This window comes from Siphateles boraxobius, unplaced genomic scaffold (assembly GCF_051911475.1).
Source record: "Siphateles boraxobius isolate OS27281-9 unplaced genomic scaffold, OSU_SipBor_1 48, whole genome shotgun sequence".
Taxonomy (NCBI): Eukaryota; Metazoa; Chordata; class Actinopteri; order Cypriniformes; family Leuciscidae; genus Siphateles; species Siphateles boraxobius.
The window spans coordinates 6121414-6138430 of NW_027509119.1; the positions used below are offsets into that span (position 1 = coordinate 6121414).

Consider the following 17017-nt stretch of genomic DNA (forward strand, 5'->3'; position numbering starts at 1 on the left):
GTCAACGTGTTCTTTGAAACTAATGAAATATGAATAAAGCAAGATGATATTTACCGTATATTGTTTTTGCAAATTGAAAACACTTGTTTGTTCTCTGGAAAGAGTTCATCACTTTATCCTAGTTTCACCCTAATTTGTCATGGGCATGTGGCATTTGTCTTTGTACATCTGCTAAAGCTGCCTGAGGCACACGTTCCACTCATAATGGTGCATAAGAAGTGTGTTAAAGGTTACAGGTTTCCAAAGTCTTTAAAAGTGATTCATTTGAGCATGCTAAATCTAACGTGGCGGTGTGCATCCAGCTGTGGGCATAGGGTAAATATGAAGGGCAATGCTAAATCAGCCCATCACTTGAACTGTTGCGCATCACTGGCTGATGTCGACATGAATGATCTTTCACAATCCCAGAGACCCAGGCCTGTTTCCAGACCTACTAATCAATTCAATGTAAAGATTTGGTCAGTTGGCTGTTATGAGAATAGCCTTGCACTCTTATCGAGCTAAGAAGTCGACCAGAATGGGAATTTGATATTGATCTCGTCTATTTCAGTGATGATGTGTGCACAAGCGTGAGACTGAGATTAAACTGGAGCGTTGCCTTCAGCCACAGCTAATGTGAAATACATGCATAAACACAAAAGGCAGCAGAGTTATTTCATCGTTGGAGGAAGGAGTTACAAATGGCAAGTGATAAGACTAAAACTAATTAACGAGAGTAACTGACACACATTTCAATGAGAAACAATTCTAGAACGAAAACAATTCTAATAAAGAGACGCTCACACTGTACTTTATGCATCTCATACAAGCTAGTAAAATCAGCATTATTAAAAGTAATCCATCAACTGTTTTATTTCTAGCCCCCTTGTTATTAAAGAACTGTTATTTTGAAAACAGCACCAGCCACAAAGAACAGTTTCTGTATAGACCCCGACAGATGAGCCACTGATATTGCAATCTACAGTTTAATTGCTTAAACTTATGTTTTTAAATGAAATCAAAGTTCAGTGCATTTTTTCTACACTAAATTCAATTAATAAATGAAGAAAGTGGAATAAAAACTATTTCCCTGAGAAGAAATTACAATATTAACTGTGAGTGAATAACATTTCATTTCGTGTATAGAACTACAATAATATAGTGTAATATAATATAATATAATATAATATAATATAATATAATATAATATAATATAATATAATATAATATAATATAATATAATATAATACAATATAATATAATATAATATAATCAACATTTAAAGTGGATCAAATAAGTTCATCAAAGTTGTCCTAAAACAAGAACGGGTATTGTTCAAAATGCATGTATAACTTGATGATGAAAGGTTTTGATCCACTTCAAATGTTGACTACTGTAAACTACAAATGCAGTACAACATTATTTATATATAATATATAAAAATTACAATATATTTTATATATAATTAAATAGAGTACAAATGATCATAATTTTAATTTATAGTAAAATTTTATAGTAAAAACCTGTTATGTGGTTGACAGCAAGTTTCCTCGCTATATATGGTGAAAAACTGTAGTAAATCTAACTTCATGTATTTTTTGTACTGTAAAATACTGTTAAATGTACAGTTTTGGTGGAAAGTGAAAAACCTAAAATGTTGCTACCATATTTTTTCATAGATAAGTTCTGGCAACTAGGGGTGGGCGGATCGATCTAAATATCGATAGTATCGATGCCAACACAGGTATTGGTATCAGATCGATACAATTGTAATTGAATCGATATTTTAATTTAAATATCTCATCTCTCCTTTACGTTCACTATACTTTGCTCGTGTCTTCTACCTCTACAATCCTGAGCAAAGGCTGCTTTGACATCCATTTGCTCCTCCTCCCCCTCCTGCTGCTCTTCTGTGATTCGTTGTTGTGTCGTCAAGTGACTCACTGACACAACACACCGAGGAGCAGTTTGTTCTTCAGTAATAATTGTGTGCACTTTATTTCACTTTATTTAATTTGCTTTTAAAACCAGAAAAAAGGGAGAGATTTTTGTTATTCTTTATTCTTTATTTCTTTTTTAAAAAAGGCTGTAAAGCATTCATTCATCAAAAAAATATTGCCTAAATAATTGAGCATTCATTCACCTCAGAAATAATGACATACTGCTCTCCCCTACACAAAATTATTTTTTTTTAAGTAAAAAGTATCGTATTAGTATCGGTATCGGCAATACTGACCCTATATGTATTTGGTATCGGATCGATACCAAATTTTGCAGTATCGCCCACCACTACTGGCAACCACAGCTGCCAGTATTTTATGTATTACGATTATGATTATTATAGCAATAAGGTACAAGAGGCTGAGCTATATTATGAATATAGTGATGGCTAAAGGGGAGTCCTTCAGTTTAACTATATTCCTCCACCTCCAGCTTTCTGCTAGAAGATGATTGGCGTCTCCTGAAACCTCAGGCAACTGTCGTACTGCCTCACTGCCTTGTCAGTCAATGAATAAACAGTAGACTGCTTTCAGACAGGCTTCCAAGGCACCATAACATCATGTCTAATGATCTAGAACAAACTCAGGTGAGCTTTAGAGATAACAGAGCAAATATTTATAGACAACGTTTTTTTCTTGTCAATTGTTTTCTGGTAGATCCAGATTCCGGTGTGATAAGCGAAAAATAAGTGCCTTATTTTTATTAGTAATATTAATAAGCCTTTTTACCAGTGTTATTTTAATCATATTTATATGCAATATTAAAATTTTTATTAAGAAGTTTTTATATTTTAACTTCTTTTTTTATGTTGTTATGTGCTTTCATCGTGTCAATGTTTTAAATTATTATTTTTTTCAGACAGTAATTTTAGTGCGTCAACTAAATTATTTCAGTTAGCTGAAAGGCAACATTTCTAATTTTCATTTAATACTTATATTTCATTTCAGCTTTATTTGAATTAACAAAATGTTTTTAATTGTTTTAGCATTACCATTTCTGCTTCTTATCTCTTATGAAAGGCAGCATTTTTCAACATTTTGGACATTGCAAAGAATGCCTTTAGATGTCAATAAAATACTGATAATAATATATTATCATGTTTTATTATCAAATGCCTGAATCACTGGATTACAGTCCACACCAATCCAGTCATCAAGTTTGATCAACAGTCTCTCAGCGATATACAGTACATGTTATTGTATACTGGTCTATTTACACATGCAGATCTTTGACAATTGTGATGCACCTCACTGTTTATTAGCGTAAGTGTTGCGTCACGCAATAAGTGTTGCGTTTTAAAATATATATATATATACAGGACAAGGGAGATGATTAATTTGCATTAAACCACTTTTTCAAAAGATTTACACATTAAAGTGCTCTAGTTTCGAGAGAAATTACATTTAGTTGTGAAAATAGCATCTGTCATATTATAAAATATGTAAGCATTTTGTCTCTGGATCTCTTTAGCTTGATGTGCCACTTATTTTTTTTGGGAGAGTTTGAAAACACAGCTCTTTCGACTATTTCCTTATCCAGCAACCAAAGAGCAAACCAGACCTGTTTACCATTACCATCATGGCTTATTTACATTATATAAACATGTGAACTGCCATGAAATCACAGGATTTAGGAAAATAATAGTTAATAAAGCTTTTGAGCATTACATTTAAAATGAGCTGAGGAATGTAAAGGTTGTGATGCAAAGGACATCAACATGATTTTTTTTTTTTTGACTTCAGCAATATTAAATTGCTTGTTAATTTTATTCTCAAGTATGGAAGGCAGTTTCTGCCCATTTTAAATAAATCAATTAAATGATAAAAAATGAAACTTAAAACCAGAGTAACCATTTTTATTATAGAAAACTATGCATAATATGTGACAAAATTGAATATGAAATTAAACGTGATCAAAGTTGAGATCCGTTCAACTCAAGGAGCTCTGCTCGACTGAATTGTTGTATTTTGTTAGCGTTTTCTTTTCTTGGCTGGATGACTAAAACATGAACCTTATCAACATCATCTTTCATCATGGCAGTCACTCTTCCACTTCACAAACAAGCACTGCAATGTCCTGACAAAACATGACATCTCAGTGGAGCAGACGTACAGAAACAACAGCTTAAAACCGCAACCTTTAAAACGCCAATGTTGGCTAGTTAAAAAAGAAACTGATATCCCAAAGTGCCACCTCTATCTTTTCAGATACATACAGCTGACCATTTGTATTTGTCAATACAGCAGCATTTACTTAACCAAGGGCGAGATATCTATGTTCCTCAAACAAAATATCACTGCTCCTCTTTTTCAAATAAAAACAAATAATGGATGAAGCCAATGTGCATTTAGTACAGATTTTCCACTGTACATAGAAATTCATGGAAGAAATGAGCCAAATGTCTTGCTCTATTTTTCTTACTTTTATAAAAACTCCATGCAATCATCTAAATTGCATCTAGTGTTATGAAAACGTCTCAGGTTACTATTGTAACCATAGTTCCCTGAGAACAGGGAACGAGACGATGCGTCCATCGACGCCATGGGAACGCCCCCAGCGTGACTGCGTCTGAAGCATCTATGTCAACTAGTCCAATGGAAAGAATGAGCGTCACGGGCGGGTGACGTCATGACCAGGATATGATAAAAGCACATCCGGTGCAAACCGGCATTAGCTTCGAAAATTGCCGAAGCAAGCCGATCACAGGGATGCAGGAAGTATGGCAGGGTGACGCATCGTCTCGTTCCCTGTTCTCAGGGAACTATGGTTACAATAGTAACCTGAGACGTTCCCTTACGAAGGGAACTCAACGATGCGTCCATCGACGCCATGGGAACGAGAATACCCAAAGCGCCAGAATTCCAAGTACCTGAGTGTCAGTCTGTTGTAACTAAGCACTAAGCACCTGAGAACCTGGGGCAGCATCCAGGTCCAAGCTGTAAAACCTCATGAATGTGAGCGGTGAGGACCAGCCCGCCGCATCACAAACGTCTTGGAGAGAACTCCAGATAATACGCTTAGAAGCCATACTCCTAGTGGAATGAGCCCTGACCACCAAATGGTTGGCCAGAAGACTCACAAGCAAGAAGAATAGTCTCGACTATCTATATGCTCAATAGGTTGGATTTTCTCGACAGAGAAGTCCGATGAACATAAGTGTCCAGTGCTCGCACTGGCACAAGAGGTTCAGCTTTTCCTGGTCCGAAAAATGGGGGAGGACAGAAACCTGCAGCACAATAGGCCTCGGAATAATGGTAGGCACCTTTGGAACATATCCATGTTTCGGGTAAGATTGCCTTGGCCATCCCGGTGCACTCAAGGCAGGTGGGGACCGAAAGGGCCTGAAGGTCTGACTCTTATAGGGACGAAATAGCTAGCATAAAATAGTCTTAAAAGAAAGGAACTTCTCTGAGACCAAATCTAAGGGCTCGAAGGGAGCCCCAGATAGGCCTTCTAGAACTATTGCAAGGTCCCAAGCCAGCACCTTAGTGCAAGTTGCATGCCTCAGCCTCAAAGTGCCACGAAGGAAACGAATGATCAGGGGGTCTCGACCCAAAAATGTACTACCCACCAGGGCGTGGAAAGCCGCAATGGCCGCCACACATATTATACCTTAAGCGTGGAAGGACATAGACCTGATACAAAGCGTTCTTGCAGAAACTCGAATACTGTGTTTACTGAACAGTTAACCGGATCCCACTGACGCTGGTAACACCAAGAAGTGAAAAACTCTCGAAATAGTGAATATAGTTTCCTCGTAGCGGGAGCTCTGGAGCTTAGAATGGTCTAAACAACCTCGGTTGAGAGACCACTCTCTATGAGTTGGGCCCCCTCAGAGGCCAAACCCACAGTTCCCAAATCCCCTGCCGGGGGTGCAATATTGCATCCCCTGCCTGAGACAGAAGGTCTCTCCTGATCGGGACCTCCAAGGGAGGTCCGTCGAGGAGAAAAATTAGGTCCGCAAACCAAATTCAGCTCGGCCAGGGTGGTGCTACTAAATAGGCTTATTCCATCCTGGCGGATTCACTCCAGAACTCCTGGGAGCAGAGCAACGGAGGGAAATGCGTACAGACGTAGCCTCGGCCACGTCTGCACCATAGCATCCAGCCCCGAGGGGACTGGTTGAGTGAGGGATAACCAGAGTGGACAGTGCGTCGTATGCTGAGACGAGAACAAATCCACTCCTGCCTGGCCGTAAAACTCCCATATTTGCTCCACCGCCTCGGGGTGGAGTCCCCTGGCCTCAGCCCCTGCCTCGACAGGGTGTCTGCTCCAATATTCTGGCCCCCCCTGGAATATACACTGCCCTCAGACAGCGTAATTTCTTGAGGGACCAAAATAAGAGGCCACCAACGTGTTGTCTGTGGGTCAAGAACCAGAGTTTCCTCCATATAACCAAGGCGCGGGGATACTGCCGCGTGATCTTGATCGTAAGCAGTGGGTTTCCCCTCAGGGAGAACCCTCTGGTCCTGAGCCACCTCTGTAAAGGTCTCACGTACAGCAGGTCAAAGGGTATCACATTGGACGCTGCTGCCCTGAGGCCTAACAGTCACTGTTCCAGAACAACACATGATGGCCCCTCAGGTCTGGGAGGAGATGTCTCAACGCATTGAAGACGACCATCATCTCTAGGCAATTCATGTGCCAAGAGAGATGATGACTCCTCCACAAGCCCTGAGCTGAGCGGCCTTCCAATACCGCTCCCCAGCCGGTGAGGGAAGCATCTGTCGAGATCACAACTCGATGGCAAAGAGCTCCCAACACCGGACCCTGGGTTAAGAACCAGTGTTTCCTCCATATAACCAAGGTGCGGAGACACCGCCGCGTGATCTTGATCATACGAAGTGGGTTTCCCCTCGGGGAGAACCCTCTGGTCCTGAGCCACCACTGTAAAGGTCTCATGTACAGCAGGCCAAAAGTTATCCCGTTGGACGCTGCTGTCACAAGACCCAACAGTCTCTCTAACTGTTTTACAGTGCGTGACTGGCCTAGCCTCAGCTCTTTTGTGGCTGTTAGGATAGCAGCTACACGAACGGGCGACAGAGTGGCCCGCATCGTCACTGAATCCCATACCACACCAAGGAAAGTGGTTCTCTGTACTGGAGAAAGCACACTCTTCTTGGCATTGAGCCTCAACCCCAACATCTGCATAGGAGCGAGAACGACACCTCGGTGCCGAACCGCTAACTGTTCTGATTCCGCTAGAATCAGCCAGTCATCTATGCAATTCAGAATGCATATACACTGCAGCCTGGCTGGGCCAGAGCTGCGTCTACACGCTTCGTGAATGTGCGGGGTGATAGAGCTAGACCGAAAGGAAGTGCCTGATACTGGTGTTCTTTGCCCCAAAGAAAACCTCAGGAACCTCCTGTGCTGAGGGAGGATGGAGATATGGAAGTATGCGTCTTTTAGATCTATCGTGACAAACCAGTCCTCGGATCTGATTTGAGTCACGATCTGTTTGAGTGTCAGCATTTTGGAATTGAGTTCCAGCACCAAACACTCCAACAGACGAAGATCTAGTATGTGACGCAGCTCTCCATCCTTTTTTGGAACAATGAGATAACGACTGTAAAGACCCGACGCAATGTCGGGTGAGTACACCTGCTCTATAGCTTCCTTTGCTAACAGGGCCTTTACCTCTTGCTCCATTACCAGAGCCTGCTCGGGATGCACCACTGTGGGCAGCACCCCGTTGTAACGAGGAGGACGAGAACCAAACTGGATTCTGTATCCTTTCTCTACAATCTGCAGGACCCAATGAGAAATATTCGGCAGAAGCTTCCACGCTGCCAGAAAATTTACTAAGGGAACCAGCCTCTCGAGGCTGGTCTCTGGTGTTATCGAGACAGCCAATTCCGGAGCCTGAAACATAATGGCAGGAACTACCTGAACTGGCCGCTCTAAGGCCCCCCTCAGAGGGCGCGAAACCGATGCTGTGCCGCAGCATAGCATCAGCGACTCGCTGGAGACCGCTGCGCCCTGAAGCACCGAGGGTGGCAGGGTTGGCAGAACGGTCTCGTGAGGACCCCGAAATGGAACGGGCACCGTAAAATGAGGTGTACACCGCTCCACTTCGATCGGGGCTGTCCTCACAGGCCTGATGCGTGAACATCAGGACCTTTTTTTTTCTTTTGAGCCGCAGCCTTCTCAGCGTGAAGAACGGTCCTCGGATCCGGCTTCTGCTTTGAAGGCTTTGGCTGCTGTGTTGTGTATGAGAAACTAGACGGCTGGAGCTGCTCACGCCCAGCAGCCCCAGGGGGTTGGACATAGCGAGGGAGAGATTATCTTGTATCTTTCTCTATGATTCCCATCAAATTGAGCCAGAGGTGTCTCTCAGTGACCACAAGGGCTGCCATCCCTGAGAGATAAATCTGTGGCCCGACGGAGTTCTCAAACCCCATCGGGCCAAACTCCCTCACTTCTGTCCAAATACCGCAGCAGGTCAGCCTGATATGCTTGTAGCACTGCTATGGTGTGCAAGCAGGCCCATGCTAGACCCACTGCCATATATGCTTTTCCCACTAGATTAAAAAATAGTTTTCTTTAATGGTTTAGTGAGAGAAGCCGACGCCTTCAGGTACGATACTGAACCGGGAGACAGATAGCTCGCAAGCGTCTGTTCTACCCGGGGTATAGCCATACCCTCTTAACCCCCAAATATCTGAATATACATGAATGTGGGGGCTAAAAGACAAGAGGAGTAAGGCTTTTTCCATGATCTAGACAGCTCGCTGTGCAGATCGGGAAAAATGGAAGGCCCCGTGATGGAGGTGGAAAAATAGAGGGAAGGAAACTCGTTTAATTTATTTTATTTTTAGGACGAGTGCCCCCTTATTTCTGCTGGCCATAAATATTTAATTTATCTACAGCCTTAGTAAACACTTCCACCAGCTTATTATTTTTTATATATATTTTTTATATATATTCACTTTATTTTATATATAATATATAAACTATCATATATATATATATATATAGGCTATATATATTTCTCATACGCTGGGGAAAGAGATGGCAAATTCACTTCCCCCATGATTGTGTCACTTTCAATGCCCAGCACATCTACCTCCTCGGAGGTAGAGCACTGAAGCATTGATTTCTCTCTCTCCCCGGGCGGAAGAGACCGCAACGCGGGCTTCCGAGACCGGCGAGAGAGCACTGGATCCCTCGTGGAAAGGGAGGAGATAAGATCCGCGGACCCGTCTCCAACCCCGTAAAGAGATCCTATTCGCGATCCACAGGAATGCATTCTCCGCGCTGCCTCGGCAGACGCGGGACCTGTCACCCTGAGAATTGCGAGCCCGGCCACTTTCCTCGAAAAGTGACAGGCGGGAGCGGAGCATGCGAAGCGAAAGCTTCTCACAATGTTGGCAATCAGCCCCCTCGGAGGCTGATACCGCATGCTCTACTCCCAAACACATCACACAAAGCTCGTGTGTGTCCCTACTCGTTAAATAGCGCGAGCAGGGAGAACACAGAGTTGTGCAATTGTTTAGTTTCCATAAATATATATATATCAGACAGACAACAGTAAATATAACAGACAGTTTGACACAGATCGCTTGCTGAGGCAACAGAAGCTAATGCCGGTTTGCACCGGATGTGCTTTTATCATATCCTGGTCATGACGTCACCCGCCCGTGACGCTCATTCTTTCCATTGGACTAGTTGACATAGATGCTTCAGACGCAGTCACGCTGGGGGCGTTCCCATGGCGTCGATGGACGCATCGTTGAGTTCCCTTCGTAAGGGAACTGTCCAAACCCATAAGCTTTATTAGTGGGTTTTTTGTGTGCTTGACAGACAAAATAGCACACAGCAATATAATTGACTATTTGGCCTGTCTCTGATTCATCCGTCACAAGGTAAATTACAAGCAGGTTACGGTTTCCTGATGATACGGAAATTTAAAGGGATAGTTCACCCAAAAATGAAAATTCTGTCAGTATTTACTCTCCCTCATTTTGCTCCAACCCCGTAAGACCTTTGTTCATCTTCGGAACAAAAATTAAGATATGTTTGATTAAATCTGAGAGCTGGATCACTCTTCCATAGGCTTCTAAGGGATTGAAACTTGTTCTCAGGAAAGTTAATAAAGACATCCTTAAAATAGTCCAAGTGACTACAGTGGCTCAATCTTAAGTTTATCAAGCTACGAGAATACTTTTTCTGCGCAAAAACAAACAAAAATAACAACTTTATTTCAACTATTCATTTCCTTCTCTGTGGGCCTCAAGTCAGTTCACTAGTGTAATAGCGTAAGTGTTTCTGTGTTGTACGTCACACGCATCACACACATGACCAGCATCGGCCAATAGTGAGCCTACGTGTGACGTACAACATAGAAGCGCTACATTATTTTTTTATTTTTTGCGCACAAAAAGTATTCTCGTCGCTTGATAAACTTAAGATTGAGCCACTGTAGTCACTTGGACTATTTTAACGATGTCTTTAATAACTTTTCGGGGAAAGTCGGGGAACAAGGTTTCAATCCCTTAGAAGCCTATGGAGGAGTGAGACAGCTCTCAGATTTAATTAAAAATATCTTAATTTGTGTTCCGAAGATGATCGAAAGGTCTTACGGGGTTGGAACAACATGAGGGTGGGTAAATACTGACAGAATTTTAATACAGTTTTTTTAAGTGTACACCCCAGGAGTGTGAAGCTGTTGTGAGAACGCAGACTGTATTACCTGAGTAAAATGCCAGTGTAGCTTCATGCGTTTAGCCGCAGCGTAGCTGCACTCGATGAGCCGTGGCCGGCTGTTCACATCCACCAGGCACTTGTTGTCATCATCGTCAATGGTGGGGCTCAAGATGCCCACGAATAACTGCTGAGTGCTGGTGTAGTATACATTCTGCAATGACAGAGCACAGTCGTGAATAAAACCAGGCTACAGAGTAAGCTTGTGAAAGAGCACATCTTGCAGCAAATAGTCACTTTACATTTATAAGCTACTGCGGAAGATTACAAGGACAGGCACTTGAACCTTTCAGTAAGAACAACATCTATATCTCATGTCCCGAGACATGATCTCCATGCAGCAGACCATGAAAATACACAAGCTAAAAGGTGTGATCCCAAATCAATCCAAGACAGAGGGCACATTTTAATGCCTTTAAACTTATTCATGAAGCATTCTGGTGCTGTGCACTTTGCAAATTAAATTAAGGGAATTTAACTTGCAAAGAAAAAAAACACTCAGAAAATTGCTAGCAAATTTCACAAGTAATTAGAAAAGAAACTGCAAGTAACACATTGGATTAAATTCAAAATTTTGGAGTAGAAAGACTAAAATAATACTTTCTTGTAAAATGTACTTAGCAAACATGCCTTAGCAAACACCTAGAACTCCCTAACAACCACCTAGAAACACCCTAGCAACTGCCTTACAACCACATAGTGCTCGGTTTTGCCACAGCAAGCACCACCTACATTTATTCAGAAAATAGTTATTATTATTATAAAAATTATAGTTTACATATATGAGTTGCAAATAAAATTAAGGGAAATGTGACAAATAATAGAGCGCATAAAGAATGATTCAGTCGTGCAACTCATATATGTAAAACTTGGCACTGTTAATAATAATACATTATTGTTAAAAATACACCTTTCATTTATGAGTCATTCTTTATGTGCTCTATTATAGGACACTTTTTTAACAACATGCTGCATTTTCCGCATTTTGTTTTTCTCAAATAACACAGTTTAGAAAGAATTTATTTCTGTGTTAACGGTTTGATATGTTTCACATCTGAAAGCTCTAAATACTGTTCATTAATCATTGAATAAGGTTTAGGGATATGCTAACAAACTTCTTCCACTGTTTGAGTGCCAGGGTGCCTTCGTGGTTTTTTAGTTTTTTTGATTTGCAATACTCGTATACTTCTGCTTGTTGACTAAATGCATTATTCATGGTATACAAGTGAGAGCTAGCATTACGCATTAGACGCACTCGAACAGAACCTCGCTGCATTAACACTTTAGAACAGATGGTCACATTTAACCTCTTCTAAATGCCTAAAACTTTGCAGAGAAAAACACACCTTTATTAGTGTGGTATTGAAGGGGTCATGCATTTTCCATGTACTTTTCCCCCCATGGTCCACTTATAACATTAATCCAGTTCTATGTGGCAAACCCCCACCCCCCCCCCAAAAAAAACACAACATAATTTGCATGACCATCTTCCCCCATCTGTCTGGAAATTTGAATTGAACAGAGTATTTTCTGCAACCCAGGATAACTAGAAACCTTATACATACAATTCACTGCAGTTTCCAGATGAAATGAACACTAGATGCAACAACTTTTATTCCTTTTCACACAGCTTATGATTTTTTTTTCAAATGCAATAGAACATTAACCTTTTAGAACAATTTAACTTATGAACTGCTGTTACGTACAACAACAAATGTAATAAAGTGTTGCCACAGTCATGTTTAACTGTTTTGGAGAAAACTTCTCAGGTTACGTATGTAACCCTGGTTCCCTGAGAGGGAACGAGACGCTGGATCGAGACGCAGTGGGAATGCCCTGCGTGATTGCGTTGTGAAGCAAGTGTATAATCAGTCCAATGGAGAGACGAGACGTCATAGGCGGGTGAAGTCATCGACCAGGAAACTATAAAGCACACCTGAAAACAGACCACGACAGCTTCCTCATAAGCCTGAAGCAAGTCGATCAGGGCATGCAGGAAGTATGGCAGGGCGACGCAGCGTCTCATTTACATTTATTCATTTAGCTGACGCTTTTATCCAAAGCGACTTACAATTGCTATATTTCAGAGGTCGCACGCCTCTGGAGCAACTAGGGGTTAAGTGTCTTGCTCAGGGACACATTGGTGTCTCAGAGTGGATTCGAACCCGGGTCTCTCACACCAAAGGCATGTGTCTTATCCACTGCGCCATCACCACCCCCACCCCCGTCCCCGTCTCGTTCCCTCTCAGGGAACCAGGGTTACATACGTAACCTGAGACATTCCCTTTCAAGGGAACTCAAGCTGCGTCGAGACGCGGTGGGAACCCCATAACCACTACGCCATAATGACAAATGCCCGTTCTGTGTGAAGTCAAAGCATACACTAAGAAGCAAGCACCCTAGACCCTGGAGTGGAGCCAAGATCCAAGTCATAAAATCTAACAAATGTAAGCGGCGAGGACCAGCCTGCCGCATCACAAATGGCATGAAGGGAAACTCCCGAGATTAATGCCATAGAGGCATCCATACCCCTCGTAGAATGAGCCTGGAGAGCCAAAGTTGAAGGCTGTCCGGCCGCTCCATAAGCAAGTGAGATAGCCTCAACTACCCACTTGCTCATCGTCTGTTAAGATGCAGGGCAAACTTATCTTAGGTGACCCGAAGCAGACAAATAATTGTTCTGATATACGCCACTGAGCAACTCTGTGGACATACGCATCCAAAGCCCGGAAAGGGCATAACAGATTAAGTTTTTCCTGATCTGGGGTATTAAAGGTGAAGGACAGAAGGCCTGCAGCACAGATGACCCACACATTTAGTAGGGACCTAGAAATACAACCCGACCTGGGGTGAAGAAATACTATCACCATACAAGGTGCAAATCCAAGTACGTGCAGGCCTCAGCCTCATGTACCACGGAGAAGACGAAATTAAGGATCTCTCCTCAGAGATAACCCAGCAAAGAAACATCATTACATAAATCAAGTACTGTACCAACAGACCAGAAACAAGATTCAGAAGGCATTCTCTGCATCAGGCAAAGAACAGTTTTCATATCAATGCATATTTAGTCTTCTCGTGGAGGGAGCTCTAGTCTGGAGTATGGTCTCCACGAACTCGGTCGAGAGACCTGAATCTATGAGCTGGGCCCCCTCAGAGGCCGAGCCCACAGTATCCATAACTCCAGAGCTCCCAGGAGCAAAGATATCGGGAAATGCGTACAGGTGTAGCGTCAACCACACCTAATACAACACAAGCGGAGCTGGATGCGTGAGGGAGAACCACAAACGATGCGAAAGGTCGACTTGAGTTTGACCCAAGTTCTCCCTAAGCAGCTCCACCACCTCGGGCTGAAGTCTCTATTCCCTGGGCCTCAGCTCCTGCCTCAACAGGATATCTGCTCTGATATACGAGACCATCTGTGTGTTGTCCGGACCCTTCGCCGAGCGACCACTCATGATCACCCCCGACTTGTGAGGAAAGCATCCGTCGATAGCATTATGCGTCGACAAGAAGCCCCCAACACTGGGCCTGGGCAAGGAACCAAGGTTCTTCCACATGACCAAGGCATGTAGGCATAGCCGCGTGACCTTGATCATGCGAAAACGGATTTCCCCTCAGAGAAAACCGCTTGGTCCTAAGCCACCACTGCAGGGGCCTAATGTACAGAAGGCCAAAAGTAATTACGTTGGACGCAGCTGCCATGAGACCCACCAGTCTGAAACTGTTTCACAGTAAGTGACTGGCCTACATAAACCTCATTTAGGGCTGTGAGAATCGCAGAAATATGTGCTGGAGACAATCGTAACCGCATCGTTGTCGAATCTCATATTACAGCTAGAAAAGTGGTCCTCTGAGCCGGGAGGAGCACACTCTTCTTGGTGTTGAGGGGCAACCCCAACATCTTTAAATGAGACAGAACGACATCTCAATGACGAACTGCCATATGCTCAGATTGAGCTAGGATCAACCAATCGTCAATATAATATAATACGTGAATGCCCTGGAGTCTCAGAGGAGCCAGAGCTGCATCCACGCATATTGTAAAGGTGCGGGGTGATAACCTAGGTCGAATGGAAGAACCCAAAACTGGTATGCTTCGCCCCCGAAAGCAAACCTCAGGAACCTCCTGTGATGAGGATGGATAGATAAGTAAGCGTCCTTTAAGTCTATTGTGACAAACCAGTCCTCGGACTAAATCTGTGACAATCATATTTAGCATGAGCATACTTTGAACTTGAGATTCTGAAAACCACTGTTTAATTGACACAGGTCTAGAGTAGGACACAACCCCTCATCCTATTTCGGAACCAATGAAGTAATGGCTGTAAAACCCTGACTGTCTCCTGGGAGGAGGAACCCCTTCTACAGCTCCTTTTGCAGAAGTGTCCATACTTCCTGCTCCATAACCAAAGCCTGCTCGGGGTCCACCACAGTGGGGAGGACCCCTAGAAATGTGGGCGGAGGAGAACCGAACTGAATTCTGAAACCCTTTTCTATAGTGTGCAGGACCCACTGAGAAATATGTGGGAGTAGTTTCCACGCTGCCAGAAATTCTACTAGGGGAACCAGTCTCTCAAGACTGGCCTCTGGATTTGGTTGAACAGTCACTACGGTGCCCTGAACGGCGAACTGGCAGGAAAACCGAACTGGCAGCGCTGCGACCGTACTCAGAGAGTCGCACCCCAGAGGGCGCCGAGTAGAAGCGATTTCTCAAAACCGTCCCTACCCCGGAGGGGACCACCCTTAGAAGCCTGATAGCCTCGGCGTGAGGGCTTCTTCTTTGTCCAAGCTATTTAGAGATAAAACAGTCCTCAGATCTTGCATATCTCTAACTGGCTAGACTGCGACCGCCACCCAGGTCCCCCTTGATTGTGGAGGAGCCCAAATGGCGACGCTCTGTTTGCACTCTGTGCTGTGAGGAGCACCGTCCTCCTCGAAGAACGCCTGGCGGGAGCGGAGCGTCCTCACGGACAGCTTCTCGCAATGCCCACAGTCAGCCCCCTCGAGAACTGACTGTTGGCATGCTCCACTCCCAGCAACAAAAAGCTGATGTGTGTGTCCCCACCTGTGATATAACGTGGGCAGGGAACAACACAAAGCTGATTGCTCTCTTTTGCCATATATATATATATATATATATTGCAACTTGACAGACAACAATAAATATGACAAGGACAGAATACACAGATCGCTTGCTGAAGGCGTAGAAGATGTCGCGGTCTGTTTTTTGGTGTGCTTTATAGTTTCCTGGTCGATGACGTTACCCGCCTATGATGTCTCGTCTCTCCATTGGACAGATTATACACTTGCTTCACGACGGAATCACACAGGGGATTCCTACCTTGTCTCGACGCAGCTCGAGTTCCCTTGGAAGGGAACTGAAGTAACGGTCACTGGATGTTTCACCTTGAAAGTGCTGTAAAACGTGCAACAAGGAATGAGATATAATTTTGCAAAAATGTACCCACATGCACTTTTTTTTCATGACACTGGGCTGTTTAATAAAACTGCATCTGCAATGGAGAAAAAAGGCAATACGTAACTTGTTTCCCGTCTTTGTGATTTGGTGGCATATATCATGCATATGTTTTTGTACAATCTACAACCCAGACAGCAACATAGTGTCGGAATCCACATGTACCAGATGTGGCCCGGATCTGGGCCGACACTATGTTACTGCTGATTTGATCTTCATGCTTTCTTTGTCTAAAAATCATGTTTTCTTATGATTCACATAGGAAAACATAACTATTGTAGTAATTTTGTATTGGGGGTGGTGATGGCGCAGTGGATAAGACACATGCCTTTGGTGTGAGAGACCTGGGTTCGAATCCACTGTGAGACACCAATGTGTCCCTGAGCAAGACACTTAACCCCTAATTGCTCCAGAGGCGTGCGACCTCTGACATACATAGCAATAGTAAGTCGCTTTGGATAAAAGCGTCAGCTAAATGAATAAATGTAAATGTAATGTAATTCGTACTGTGAGATCGGGTTCTATCCTTCACTATCAGTCTCTTCAAAAGACCTGCATTATCTGGACAGGGTCGTGAATAATCCAGGCTGAAATGTGGAGCACAAACTGAAATGATCAAGGAGTGTTAAATATAAACTTTAGCCTTTCCTCAAATTGAAATTCTTCAAGAGCAGTAGAAGCTAATAAATAAACTGACAAATGAATGAACTAATCGGATGGTTGCCGGTTTTAATTTAACAGGAAATGACTATTGTGTCACAGAGGCCGTGCCAAATCTGTCCATGATTCAAAAGGAAGCACTGCTAATTGTGTTGTTATTGTAATTTCCTTTGATGGGACGGGTGTCGATGT

The 17017-nt window shown here is 43.1% G+C and overlaps 1 protein-coding gene across 1 annotated transcript in view; it reads right to left on the minus strand.

The window, feature by feature from the left end:
• galnt18b (UDP-N-acetyl-alpha-D-galactosamine:polypeptide N-acetylgalactosaminyltransferase 18b) overlaps positions 1-17017 on the minus strand; it is a 159337-nt gene that overhangs the window by 5103 nt on the left and 137217 nt on the right. Inside the window, exon 10 of the mRNA XM_077201769.1 lies at positions 10676-10840. Within this exon, the coding sequence (XP_077057884.1) occupies positions 10676-10840 (165 nt within the window). The remainder of the gene's footprint in view (positions 1-10675; positions 10841-17017) is intronic.